At 42.0% G+C, this 14,295-nt stretch overlaps 1 protein-coding gene across 1 annotated transcript in view; it reads right to left on the bottom strand.

Moving 5' to 3' along the window:
* The window catches only part of OXSR1 (oxidative stress responsive kinase 1), a 93,984-nt gene that overhangs the window by 54,316 nt on the left and 25,373 nt on the right, over positions 1 to 14,295 (bottom strand). Inside the window, exon 3 of the mRNA XM_075044606.1 lies at positions 9,346 to 9,454. Coding sequence (XP_074900707.1) covers positions 9,346 to 9,454 — 109 coding nt within the window. The remainder of the gene's footprint in view (positions 1 to 9,345; positions 9,455 to 14,295) is intronic.

Raw genomic sequence — 14,295 nt, 5'->3', positions numbered from 1 at the left:
AATACATTAACTGCTAGAAATTAACTGGAAACGAATTCAGCTGAACTGGAACCAAGATCCCATCTACACAAGAGCATGTGCTTTACAGACTGATCATACTGTTTCAAAACATGATGATTCCAGATACAGCAAGTTTCTGAGCCAGCTTCCAAACCAGTTTAAGAATAACTGGGGAAGTGAGAGTACATCTGAACATAGTTAGATCTCTGCTTAAATTCAGTTTCAATATGGTATGGATTTGTGCTCCACGTGCAAACTGTTCCATCTCATTGTGTAAGACAAAAAGTCTTCCATAATCTAGTGGCCAGAAGATGAGGTTCACACTGAAAATAAGGCACTCAACTCCATATTAGAGAACAGTTATAAGATTTTCAAGAGGAAAAAAAAAATCCGTTACCATGTCTTTTAAAAAATTTTTTTAAAAAACCATTTGACTCCTCCCTAGAATAAAACCTTCATTTTAGGTAACGCTGTAAAGTACTCTGGTGTGTATTATATATGGCACTAGGTTTGATTACAACAGTTCCCTCCTGATTTTTCACATTAGAAATGCATGAGTAGAAGCTACAGATAGGCAGACCCTCCTGTTCTGTGTAAGTGAGAGAGAAAAACAAATTAAGTTTGGCTGAGGCTGACTGGAAAGCTCTTCTAAGCCCAGAAGGGGAAGCATATCAGGAAAACACAAGACAGAGAGAAGAGCCATAACTGGAGTCTAAATGTAAATATAAATAATGCTGTCATTAATAAGGATGTTTAAAGAAATCTGGTCATGAGCAACTGATCTCAAAGCCAAACAGAACACAGAAGAAAGGAGAGGACATTTAGAGATTGATGCAGAAAAAATGTGGCTATAAACAAATTCCTGCCCATCAAATATACACTGTACAGCACACCAACAGGAAGCCTACAAGATATTATGCAATCTGATAAAGCATTTAGCATTATTATCATTCATCATTAATTAAAGGGTCTCAGTATATTCTGACACCAATCACAAACCGTATTACATCTACTTAGTAAATCACAATCTCTCAGTTCAAACTTTACAGCAATTGGAAGTTAAGTGGTTTTCTGCTCAAACTCACCAGCTTCCTAGACTGCTCTGAAAGCTGCTAATGTAATAGCTCCTCATGACAGCTGAAATCACCAGGATGTAGGTGTACATAGACTTACCCTCACCTGATAAAACTCAACCTGTAACTACTGCGGGTCAAAGACAAACATGCAGTGAGCAACTTTTTCTCGAGTCCTTACTGCTCACACCAGTTCTGCAGCCAACAGACTGATGTCCATCTGGCTGCACAAACGGAACAGACATCCCACTGCTCCCTCCGCTGCACCCCAGCAGTGAAGAGCAGGAAGCCTCACAGTTCCCCTTTCCCATTTTTACATGGCTAGAGAATATCCGATTAGGCCTGACTCAATCCGCAGAAGCCAGTTCCAACTTTCCAGAAGCAAGTAGTTGATTTCCACCCACGACGGCAGCATCTGAGCAATGAAGACACAAGAAACCTACGGGCAGGCCAATATCCTGAATTTGCAAGAACGGGATATTCAGGGTTTGTATATTGACATCAGGCAGACCATTTCCAATGGACTGTCTTGAAACCTAGTAAATATAGTCCTGTCTTGCGCTCCACACATGTACCCAGTAAAACTGTCTCCTTCAACACCCTGTACTATGAGCTACTCCAGTGTTTTCTTCAACAGCAAATGAGATTAAAAAGAGTTCCATGGTTCACCACCTCCCTGCTGTGCCAATGCATCTGCTTACGAAGCCATACTGTAAATGAGATCACTGCAGAAATTGGTAATCCAGTTTTCCAGGCAGGGTGGAGACCAAGCAGCCAGCAACTTCTTAAACCAGCTTTGCTGCTGGAGAAAATTTTTGTGTAATCACACCCTCTGGGCAAGAAGTCCTAATTGTTCCACTGATTCAGTTTCAACAGCAAGCCACTGCAAACATCGATGCTTCCTGTTCCAAATCCAGAGCTCGTTTCTTTGACCTCACCTACATCAACAAGCACACGTAATGGCTTTTAGGAAGCCTGCTTCTGATGTTCCTCCTCAGGAGAGGAAGAAAGTATCCACGTGACAGTCATCAGCCATGCTGCTTAATGCTTCAGAGCATGGGGCTGACATGGAGAAGGGTACGAAAACCCAAGCAAAAAGGAAAGCTTGTTTAGAACAAGATTACAGATAAATGCAGGGCTATTATGGCTGGAATTTTACATGCCCCCAGAGGCAAAAGAAATGTACAGCAGAGCTAGTTGCTGTGGGAACCACATCTTTCATGTTATACTATAACCTAAGTGACAGGACAAAGATACAGGATAAGTTAAATGCAAAGAAAACTCCTTTAAATTTCTCTGGCAAGCAGAACAAGAAAATTTAATACTCTAAATTTCCAACAAAAAAAAGCAGGTAACAGTACCCACATTGATTTGCCATTTAGAGGCCTGGTATAAACAGGCTGGAAAACAGTACTGGGGATCACTACACAATTTTGTGAGAATCAAGATCTGTCCCAAACCTGATGGACACTGATGCTGAACATGCTGCATCTTTGAGAACTGGGAGTTGGCAGGATTCATTGCTGCTTCTTTTAAGAGATTTCAGCAGAAGCCAGCAGTTTCGGTGAGCCTGATTTGCCATCAGAGCCAAGAATTAAATCTGCATCTTGTCAGCCTCTGACAAACAGAGGAAGAAAACGCAAAAGAAGGAACAGCTGCTTGGATTCAGTACTTCTGGGGCTGAGGAATACAGATACAGCAAAAGAGCACCGAAGTAAAGGAAAGAACAAGTTATACAAAACAGAGGAAAAGACATCTAAGGAGATTGCTGGAGTTTCTGCTTTTAAAGTTTCTTAACCCTGGATAAACCACCTCAGTACAGAGGGAGAGTTAAGGAAACTTCCGTTTCTTGCCTCCTTCCCTCTAGAGCACTTGCATGGATGCATAAGAAATATGACAAGATTAAGGCAGGAAGAAAGATGATACAATAAAGGGGGCAAAACAGTTTATTGCAGTTGAGACTGAGACATTTATCAGAGAAAATCTGAAGACAAACTATTTTTTTCATGCTTTTCCTATTATAGCTGGGAGTTGCAATGTATCTACACACTCCGCATTCTGCAATCACGTACAGTCCCTACCATCTCCTGCTTCTGACTTAGCCCATCTTTAACTGTTTGAAATTGTGTCTCTACAAATAAAATTAAAACCACTCCAGATGTACTCAAATAGCATAGTGTTCTCCTAAAAAATAATTCAACATAAACACAAGGATTTCTATGAACCTGTGGCTTACGCTTTGATCATAACTCATTGCTGAATTAGGAGTGGCCAGATCACAGATTAACATGGCAGAAGTAGAACAAGATGTCCTATCTCCCTGGTGGAGACCTAAGACTTGCCATACCTCCCTTATGGTCTGACTGAACTGCTGGCCAAGCACTTCATCAGATAATCAAGATCAAAGGTTGAAGTAAGAGCTTGATTACATAACCTGAAAAAATTTTGGAAAATAAAAGGTTTAACTATTTCAATACAGTAATCTCCTTAGATTTAATTAGGAGTCTTCAAGAAGGCAGAAGATCCAAGAGCCCTATCTGGAAATGTTTCAATATTTAAAAGATTTACAGAATTTAAAAATATTTTGGAGGTCTCAACTGCTGTAGGCTAGGACTGTAAAAATTGTTGTGTGGTGTAGGAAGCCACCACAGACAGCTGTTTCATAGAAGCAACTGTTTTCTAGAGTTAGCCATGGCCTTGGGTCACCTGTGAAATGAGAGCTCTTGTTAAAACCAGTGAGAATTTAGAGGAGCAAACAGGTCACAATCAGAAAAAGCACAAGAACAAAAGGACAGCTGCTCTTCTTCCTACTAAAAAGCCCCAGGAGTTAGAAAGCGGGACTGGGCTTCAGATGGTTTTAAAAAGGCATGAGTAAAATTCACGACAAGGAAATGCCAGCGGGACAAAGAGCAGGTCAGCAGTTGTCTAGAAATAGCCATTGGGAGTTTAGTTTGGAGTAACACTGGACCAAAAGGCTGGGGTGCCAAGTTGACATTGCTACGCTTAGATCCCTACAAAGCGATTTCGTCATTGGAGGAAAGGATCTGAAATTTCTACCAAAGGGAACAGAAACAGCAGATAGTTCACAAATCTGACTCAGGCACATATCACCAGATCTGAATGAGGGTGCCAGAGTAACTGGACACACCAGCACCTCTTGTCACTACCAGCTGGACATCATCACAGCCACATTTCTGCCATCAGCAACAACTACGCTCTACATCTGCTTCAGTGTCAAATCTGCCAGTGCAAACTGCTTTCGGCAGTGACTTCAACCAGCCTGTCTGACTTGGCTCTGATGCAGATTAGCTTTTTATGTGTTACTCCCCAACAGCTCACCAGTACATTACCTCCTTGCTGCTGATGGCTTTCAAAGATGGAAAACAGTATCTTCCACCAAGACAGTACTTGCAAAGCAGAGACAAATAGTTCAGTTTCAGCAACAATGCCCGTCAGGCAAGTAAGCTACCTTTGAGCGTACTGGCTGGCTGCTCAGAGGAGCAAGGCACTGTTATCAGACAATAACGCTTCATGGATTTAGAGTATTTTCCCTTAGAGGCATTTCTAAAATACTTGCATATAAGACTAGGTTAAGATTTCAACAAAACAACTGCAACCAGAAAATAGATTAAATTGCACTTACAACAATAACAACAAAAAAAAGGCTTGCATTACAGACCAATCTGTCTTGTGGGCTGTTTATCAAAGTAATAAGGTCAGTGTAAGTAGGCTGAAATTAAAACTAGTTTCAGCCTGAAAACACACGCCAGCATAGACTGACACTGATGGAAGAGAAGCAGAAAGATCCTGAACTTTTACCCAGAAGAAAGTCTCAAGCGCAAGAGCCACAATCAACACGCAGAATGGACATCAAAAAAGTTTCATATGTGCTTACTGGGATGTACAAGTCTCAGTCCATGCTCCCTGAATAGTTAGATGGAATGGAAGAGCTAGGCTGCAGCCTGTTAATTTTTTTTCCTTTCCGGTTTATAAAAACAGCTCAAAAGTTTTTCCTGTTGAGAAACTCAGATCATTATTTTTCCCACTGGATGACAGATGACCACAAAACTAGCCACTTTATTACTGATAAGTAAGCTGAAAGAAATGAGAAGCAGTTTTAAAAGTGTCTCTTGTTACATAAATCACTCAGCCTAAAAACAACTGGAAATAGCCTCATTAAAAATGAATGAAAAAGCTCTTCAGTCAGAAAACTCCAATACACAAATTTCTTCGCCCATCTTCAAGATTGTCGTGTAGAATTTGCCTATGAAATCTAAAATGAGATTTCTGAAGTATAGCCATGAAAAAAGTATAAAGTGAAAACAGCTCAAAAATACCTCTCAAGGTATCCTCCTGCATAAAAAGCAGTGACAGGTCATTCTCAAATTCCTTCCGTCTGTTTTAGCAATTCCCCCAGACCCCAAATGATTCACTTTAAGTGAGAAAATTTAACACTGGCTCACAGAAATGTTAGGGGGGGCTGGTGGGGTTACACTGCTACTAGTCCATCTTTTATCATATGACCCTAGTCTTCAGCATATACAACAGAGTAAGCAGCAGTGAGATTTCATAGCACTACTTTACTGAAAGTACCCTACTTAATGCCAGAGCTGCACAAGGGTCAATTATCAGCCTGTATAACATAGAAGCCCATTCAGAGTGAATATTAAATGAAAAGCAGGTCATCATTCACATCACCAAGAGGCTGGTTCTGAAGCAATGATTATTTTTCCAGAAATATTCCAGTGTGGTCTTTACATTTATGGTACATTGATAATGAAAAGACGGTCCATAGTTTGATTTTTTTCCCAGCGTACATACAAAAAAATGACACAAAAATGAGGACAAACAGAAACAACATTTGGAGGTTCAAGGATTAGCCTAATCCTGACTTGGTTCTGACAGAAAACCACTGTGAAAAATACTAGCTAAGTCAGCTGTGCATTTTCTTCAAAGAGGTTGTGTACTCTCCTGAAAAAGGCGAAGAACATTGCTGCTGCCTCTCCTGCACCCCTGAAATGCTATTTCCTCATGTTGTGGAAACCTTCCCATAGATACACTTCTTATACACACAGCAAAACTACTTGCACTAAGCTGGCAAGGGATTCTTTTCTACACACAAACAGCCATTGTATCTTTAATGACCTGTTATATATCCCTCCAAGAAGAGAGAGGCTATTGCTTAATGACACATGAGCACATGAGACATTAAAAAACCTTTAAGACAGACTTAAGCTGGCATGAAATTTCATTGTCCCCAAGAGAACGGCTAAAATTCTCTAAAGAATTTCAAAGACACATGTTTTATGGTCATTGTCAAGCTCTTGTGGAAAAAGCCAACAGGTTTAGCCAGATTTTTCCACATCATCTTCTGGCATTTTACAGTCCTCAGTATTAAGCCAAGAACAGAGAATCCAAAACGTTTTTTTAAAAAGCAAGAAAACAGGGTTTGGTTTTTTTCAGCTTTCAATTCATTTTCACTAGGGTGCCAGGAAAATCAAGTCTTCCTAAAGACAGGCCTAAGATTTAGCAACAGTCCTCTGTGTTATCATCCAGAACTTGATTCCATTTCTTGTCTCGACTGTAACTCAAGCAGGGATCCTGGAAAATATTATGACATCAAACAAAGCATTACTGATAAGTTTTCAAACTCTCTCTCTCTCTCAAAAAAAAAAAAAAAAAAAGTGTTTCTCCAGTGTCAGAGAATAAATCCAGAAAGGGGAAGTTTCCCTAGCTCTGTGTTAACTAGGCAGTAATTTGGAATTGCCCCAAGTATTCCCAGTTATTTTGTCAACTAGAACAAGTGTGCAGAGTAATCCAAGCTCTGAGGATTGACACTATACAAATCAAGCTGCACCCACACTGATGTTCTCCTCCCTTTTTAAGGCCATATACTGACATTATAGCAGTAGCTCTGCCCAAAATACAGGTGATTTCAAGTTCCTCATAAGGGCAGCCAACATGTAAATAAGTTAAAATCAATAGATTGGCTGGTTACCAACAAGCCATCAGCACTATGCAGGCCTCCAAGCTGGAAGTGAGAAAAAGGTCAAGGAACCAGCCTTGCAAGAGGAGTTGCAATTCTCACGATAAAGCTAGTGGAAATGGTTGGGCTCGGTGGAGTTAGTTGCACACTTCTCTAGTTCAAAAGCTTATCCTAGGCTTACAGAGCAAGATGAAGAAACTTTTGCTAAAGTGACCCGAGAAGCATTGTTTCAGACCCATCATTTGAGAAGATGACAGTGAGATTTATTTTCTAGAAGCTTAGGATGGTTTCAACTACTACACCTGCACTGAAGTTTCTCTAGTCAATGTCTGAAGTCATACACCCCAGTTTTCAAATATTCAAGTGAGTCATTCAGCAAAAAAAATACAAAATAACTCTACAAAATACTGTCAAATATACAAAATAGGAGGGGAAAAAAAGCTAGCACCAACATGTAGTTAGGTGATACTACTAATGTACATAACATGAGAAGCTATTTCTGAGCTGAATGGGTTGAAGTTAAATATTTTTATTCAAATATTTATTTGAAATATTTATTTTATTAATATTTACCCAGCCCCCTGAGCTGGAAGACAGGGAGCAGAAAGAAGCCCCCATAATCCAAGGGGAAATGGCTACAACCTGCTACATGACTTTGACACACACAAGTCCGTGGGGCCAGATGGGATCCACCCAAGGGTACTAAGGGAGCTGGCAGAAGTGCTCACCTAGCCACCCTCTTTCCATGATTTATCAGCGGTCCTGGCTAACTGGGGAGGTCCCAGCTGACTGGAAGTTAGCAGATGTGACACCCATCTGCAAGAAGGGCTAGAAGGAGGATCCAGGGAACTACAGGCCTGTCAGTCTGACCTTGGTGCCAGGGAAGGTTATGGAGCAGACCATCTTAAGACCATCACATGGGACATACAGGACAACCAAGTGATCAGGCCCAGTCAGCATGGGTTTATGAAAGGCAGGTCCTGCTTGACTGACCTGATCTCCTTCTGTGACAAGATGACCCACTTAATGGATGAGGGAAAGGCTGTGGATGTTGTCTACCTAGACTTTAGTAAAGCTTTTGTCACCATTTCCTGCAGCATTCTCCTGGAGAAACTGGCTGCTCAAGGCTTGGATGGGTGTACTCTTCACTGGGTAAAAAACTGGCTGGATGGCCAGGCCCAAAGAGTTGCAGTGAATGGAGTTAAATCCAGCTGACAGCCAGTCACAAGTGGTGTTCCCCAGGGCTCAGTATCTTTATCAATGATCTGGACAAGGGGATTGAGCACACCCTCAGTAAGTCTCCCAATGACACAAAGCTGGGCAGAAGTCTTGATCTGCTTGAGGGTAGGAAGGCTCTACAGAGGGATCTGGACAGGCTGGATCAATGGGCCGAGGCCAACTGTATGAGGTTCAACAAGGCTCAGTGCCAAGTCCTGCACTTGGGTCACAACAACCCCATGCAGCGCTATAGGCTTGGGGAAGAGTGGCTGGAAAGCTGCCTGGAGGAAAAGGACCTGGGGGTGTTGGTCAACAGCTGGCTGAACATGACCAGCAGTGTGCCCAGGTGGCCAAGACGACCAACAGCATCCTGGCTTGTATCAGTAACAGTGTGGCCAGAAGGACTAGGGAAGTGGTTGTCCCCCTGTACTCAGCACTGGTGAGGCCGCACCTCGAGTCCTGCGTTCAGTTTTGGGCCCCTCGCTACAGGAAAGACATTGAAGTGCTGGAGCGTGTCCAGAGAAGGGCAACGAAGCTGGGGAAGAGTCTAGAGCACAAGTCTTATGAGGAGCGGCTGAGGGAACTGGGATTGTTTAGCCTGGAGAAAAGGAGGCTGACGGGAGACCTCATCGCTCCCTACAACTACCTGAAAGGAGGGTGTAACGAGGTGGGGGTCCGTCTCTTCTCCTAAGTAACAAGCGATAGGACAAGAGAAGATGGCCTCAAGTTGCGCCAGGGGAGGTTTGGATTGAATATTAGGAAAAATTTCTTCACGGAAAAGATTGTCAAGCATTGGACCAGGCTGCCCAGGGAAGTGGTAGAGTCACCATCCCTGGAGGTATTTAGAAGACGTTGTAGATGTGGCGCTTAGGGACGTGGTTTAGTGGTGGACTTGGCAGTACTAGGTTAACAGTTGGACTTGATGATCTTAAAGGTCTTTTCCAACAATTCTATGAAATGCCTTAATTCACAAGTGGGAAGCTTAGGAGGTAAACAAGGGAAAGGGTATTACAACAGGAAGACAGCATTTTACATTGTCTTTTAGGGTAAAGAAATTCGATCACTCACCTCCACTAAGTAACTTCATCACCAGCCAAAGCTCATCTTTCACCACGAACGATGTGTAGTAAGATACAATGTTGGGGTGATGGCACTGACTCATGGCTTGAATTTCTTTCTGTAGAGACAAATAAAGCATTAGCAGCTGGACCCAGTTATTACTATTCCTTGGGCACAGAAGTTATCTTCCTCAAGACACAGCGTTCAAAGAAGGTACAAAGAAAAGTTATACCTAGAACCTATAAGTAAAAAATCCAGAAATACTCTTTAATGCTCAGCCTGCATTGTACTAGGGCCCAAAGGTATTTTAGGGTACTCTTCCCATCTGTCTAGAAGAAAGAAAAAGTTGACCAAAAACCCCTTGGCAAGGGCAACAAAGTGGTCATAACCAAAACACCTGCATGGAGCTACAGCAGAATATTCCCAAAAATTCACACCAGTTTGTTACCTAAGAAGTTCATGATGACTCCTTTCAGTGAGACATTACACAACAGATGCTTAATCTGTTGAAGTCTATCATTTGGATGAGAAAGGGAAATATTTGCCTCTGGGAAAAAAAAAGGCCTCTTGTTCCTAATGTTTCTTCCCAGCAGGAAAGCAGATGGCTTAGCTCAATCAGGTTGAAGGCACAAAGGACAGCTATATCTTTTGTCATACTGGAAAAGAGAAATCAGTTCAAGATCAGAAAGTTGTTAGCTACTACAGATGGCATACAATATGAAATATGCTCAGATGTTAAATTGAGTTTTGACTGTGCTTATTCTTAGATTTGGTTATGGGTTAAGGGTTGAGGTTTTCCAAGTTATGGGCAGAACACCACCACAGAAAGCATTGACTGATTTTTCATTATGCAAGCACAAATCACCAGTTTGGACAGAAAGCCTCGGAGTTCCTTGACTGTCCATAGACAAAAGCCATCTATTAAGCGAAGCCTGGCACCCTGCACTACACCCAGCTGGGTCTTTGTGCTTCAGCCAAGCCCCCTAACCTGTCAAGTTGTACCCTCCAGCATTGCCCACGCCAGACACTCATCCCCTGATATCCTGAACTTCTGCTCTCAACTAAGGCGTTCCTTCACTGAACACGTGGATGCCACTTTTCACTGTTAGCCCCCCTCCCATGACACAGACTCAGCCAAGCGCCATAATCCCAAACACACAGGGAAGGAGGAGAGCAAGGGCCCTTCACACCCTGATCCTTTCCTCCCTCTAAGCACAAGACCTCCCTGGTACCAAAGTACGACAGAAAGCTCTGAGAAGGATTCACCCATGTCTAGGACACCCCACAGATGCAGCATATACTTCTCCTGCTCATATGCAAAGCTCTGCTTGTGACTAAGTATAGTGTAAAGGCACATTGCTTCCCCCTTGGCAAGGGTTTAGCTGGGGATCACAGCTACAAAGAAACATGCTAATGTTGAATTATCCACTTCAATACTGCTTTTCAGGGAGTAGGTACATTTGAGGAATCAAACACAATTAGTTGCTCTTTCTGCTTTCCCCAGAAGCACCAACTTTCCAGGAAACTCCAATAAGCAGATTAAAGAAGAGCCCTTCTAAACAGGAACGGATATTTGAAGAGTAGGGAGTAGGCTATTCACCTCACTGTAGCATACTCGCTGACTAAACACCACTCCGTGAAAATAAATACAGCCTGAAACAATATCCTTTGCATGCTGACAGCTCCAGCTCCCTTCCTTGCAAGCACTCACTTGTATCAAGCTATTTTTCTAAAAGGAAATAAATCAGCACCTTTGGAGTTTTCTAATGCTTTCTAGTTAGGGGTTTTCTTGCATTGTGAAGAAACCTCGACAGACAAAGCTGGCAACAAAAATGTTTTTTACTTCCCTGCTTCAAACTTCTAACAGGGGATGGATGAGAAGTAGGGCCATGGATAACACAGGTCAGACTCAGTGATTGGTTTGTGCCCTGTCATACTCCTTGCACAAAACCCAGCTGGCTGGGAAGCTCTGGGCTGCTGTCTGTAAACAAAAGTGCAACATTTTTGATTCACACAACTTTGCAAAACTCATTAGGCTCAGAGTTTTGAACTCATGTGCTTACCCTAGGATCATTTTGGACTTGCTCAGAGCACTGGACTGAGTCCCTAGTTAAGGGATCCACAAACCTGACACAATCTTGGTCCCCGAGCCTGAAATTAGCATTCAGCCTAAAAGTTTAAATCAATTTTAAAGATTTTTTTTTTTCCCTTTTAAACATGCAAGCAAATCCAGGTGCCTAACTTTTCTCTCTGACAATTAAAAAAAACAAAAAACAAAAAACACACACATGCACAAGTGGCACCAGAGTGGAAAAAAGCAAGCAGGACACCAACGGGTTAATCATCCCATCAGCCAGACCTGCCCCAAACCCACCATTCAGATATGATCTAGAAGAGCTGTTTTTATCTTTTCTTAGCTAGACCACTCACAATATTTTGAACCAGCTCCCCCGGAGATCAAGAAAGTAGTAAAAGAAATATACACAAACATTGCATATTTTATATATTAGTGTATCCCACCGGAATTCAGGAGTCAGTGAGACAAAGTCTGGACCAAGTTTAGTTAAGAGCCTAGACCTGGATCAGATCTTTGCCATTTGAGCAGCTCTGTACTACAGCGTTTTGCAGGCATTCTGTGATGCTTAGTTAGTATTTTATTGTTTTCCAAGAACTTCCTCTCTCATTCACTACCAAAGTCTGCTCTCCCAGCTGGGAAGCACAGTTTAAAAAAAAAAAGCTCAAGTCCATCATATGCTTTGGTGCACAAAGAGGGAAAATAAATAATCACAAACTTGATCTATGCAATTAAACACCTCCATCAGCTAGTGGATGTGTAACACAGGCAGATTAAACCATTTCTCACAGTGTAGCACAGCTCTGAATAATTAATTGCATCACAATTCCAGTGTTTTTACATTATTACCAGTAAGAAAGAGCAGCAGTCAGGCAGACTTTCCCCTCTCACCCACAGACCCCCACCCCATTTTCAATAGTTTTCTAGGCTAATCTCCCACCAGGCTACATCAAAGCTTCATTCCTCTTCACCCCCATAGAGGGTACCAACATCCTGGAAGCTCAACACATACAATTGTTTTAACTGATCATGGCAAATCACAGTGGGCTTTGTGGTTAAAATGCTTCCTCGCATAATTGAAACCAAGCCAATTCTGTCATACATACAACAGTCTGTGCTACAGCAGTACAAATGCAAGGTCTGAAGAGCTATAGTTAAGGCAGGAATCCCAGTCAAGGATCACCAGGGAGCTCTGCTCAAAAGCACGCTTACAGAAAAAGGGAGCAGGAGGGGATAAAATGCAGCAACAGCCCTTCTGTGTGTAGTAAGCACAGCTTTAATACTATTTCCAAAGTTTTTCAGAGAGTTGGCTGCTCTTCAAACATGACAAAGTCATAGCAGGCACAGATTTCCTCTCCCTGCCTCCTCCCTAACAAGACTGCTATCCCCAAATTACACAAAGAAGAAATAACCAAGTTACAACTGTGCTCCCCTCATTTTGACTAGCATCAAGACCACACTGGAAGACTCCTAATAAAAGTCTCAACAATTTCTATACCTCTGTAATAATGTCAGGCTAATCATCAGAATTTATTTGGGCTGCTATATACAGGTTTTAAAGCTGGAAATGTTGCTTTATTCCTGCTCTGCCAACAGTCATGGGTTACTTGATAAAGAGCCCTCAAACTACCCACAGATCCAGTAGATGGTAGACAGCTCTTCCATCCAGTTGCTTACACACCGACACCCCTCACACTAGATGGCCTCAGTTATGAGCCTTACTGCCAGTTCCCCATTTCAGGATCCATAAATTACACTGCCTTCTGCTCAGCTATGGAGAATGAATTACTGATAAAAACATGTCTAGACACAGGCAATGGTTTGGAGATGGTTACATGCTCACCCTGGGCTAGATATTAAAAATATCTGCACTGTCAAATACCAAAAGCAAATAGACTGGGATTAGCTATAAAGGCCTCCATGTCTTCCATTAAGGGTTCTGATGAATGCTTTCAGTACTTCTTCAGGCAATAAAAGAAGCATTTCAAGGCTTCTGAAACACTAATAAAGCTGCTGTGAAGTATAATTTAGAATCATAAGAAACCTATTAGTCTCCTGTAAGTCAGACATACTTCTGGAGATCTGCTATTTTGGAAGTGCATTTATTTGCCCGCTGACATACAACTGAAGTTGAGTTAATAGGAGCAGAGATACAAAGCACGCAAGGCTGTGTTTAAGCGACTAGCTGAACTTTCTTACTGGTATTTTCTGTTCACATCATCACCTTCTACTCTTCATGTTTATCTGCCCCTGAGGCATGTTTCAAAGACACTTGCTCTCAAATACAAGGATGAAAATCATGCGTTATTTAGTTTTACTTCCTACATGTTGACGTGAACTCAAGAGATACAACACAGCAGCAGTCTGCTTTTATGTGGCTACCTGCAAGTTCAGAGGAATCCAGAAAGCTGTCAACTTGGCTACCCTATTCGAAGACAATCATGACCATAAGAGAACTGGGGAGGGAAAGCATGCCTGGGGGAAAATAAAAGCAGGTCAGATGCGATCTCCCCCTTGAATACACCAATGCTCCAACTATGGCTGGCAAAGAACTTAACTCGTAGCTGAAATCTCGAGGTATAAGGCATTAAAACTCTTCTTCATCCTTTTAAAGTAGGATTTAAGCTCTGTTCCTACAGGCAGCCATAACTTCAGATTTTGCTCCAAGTGAAATTCTAATGGTTTAACTAAAAGGCTGTAAAAACTGAGAATATTAATTCATTAGCCTTTCTAAACATCAGCAGAAAAGGCACCCGTGTTCCCCTACTACAATCAACTTGAGAGGCATTTTTTGAAGGACATGGGGAAAAGCACAGAGCTCAAAATCAGACATTCTGATCCAAATTCCATGTCTAGATTATCCAGTTCAACTCCTTACCTCAAAA

Source organism: Buteo buteo, chromosome 2 (genome assembly GCF_964188355.1).
Source record: "Buteo buteo chromosome 2, bButBut1.hap1.1, whole genome shotgun sequence".
NCBI classification, from domain to species: domain Eukaryota; kingdom Metazoa; phylum Chordata; class Aves; order Accipitriformes; family Accipitridae; genus Buteo; species Buteo buteo.
Note: the sequence above shows the minus strand (reverse complement) of the source record. Positions and strands in the feature narration are given on the sequence as shown.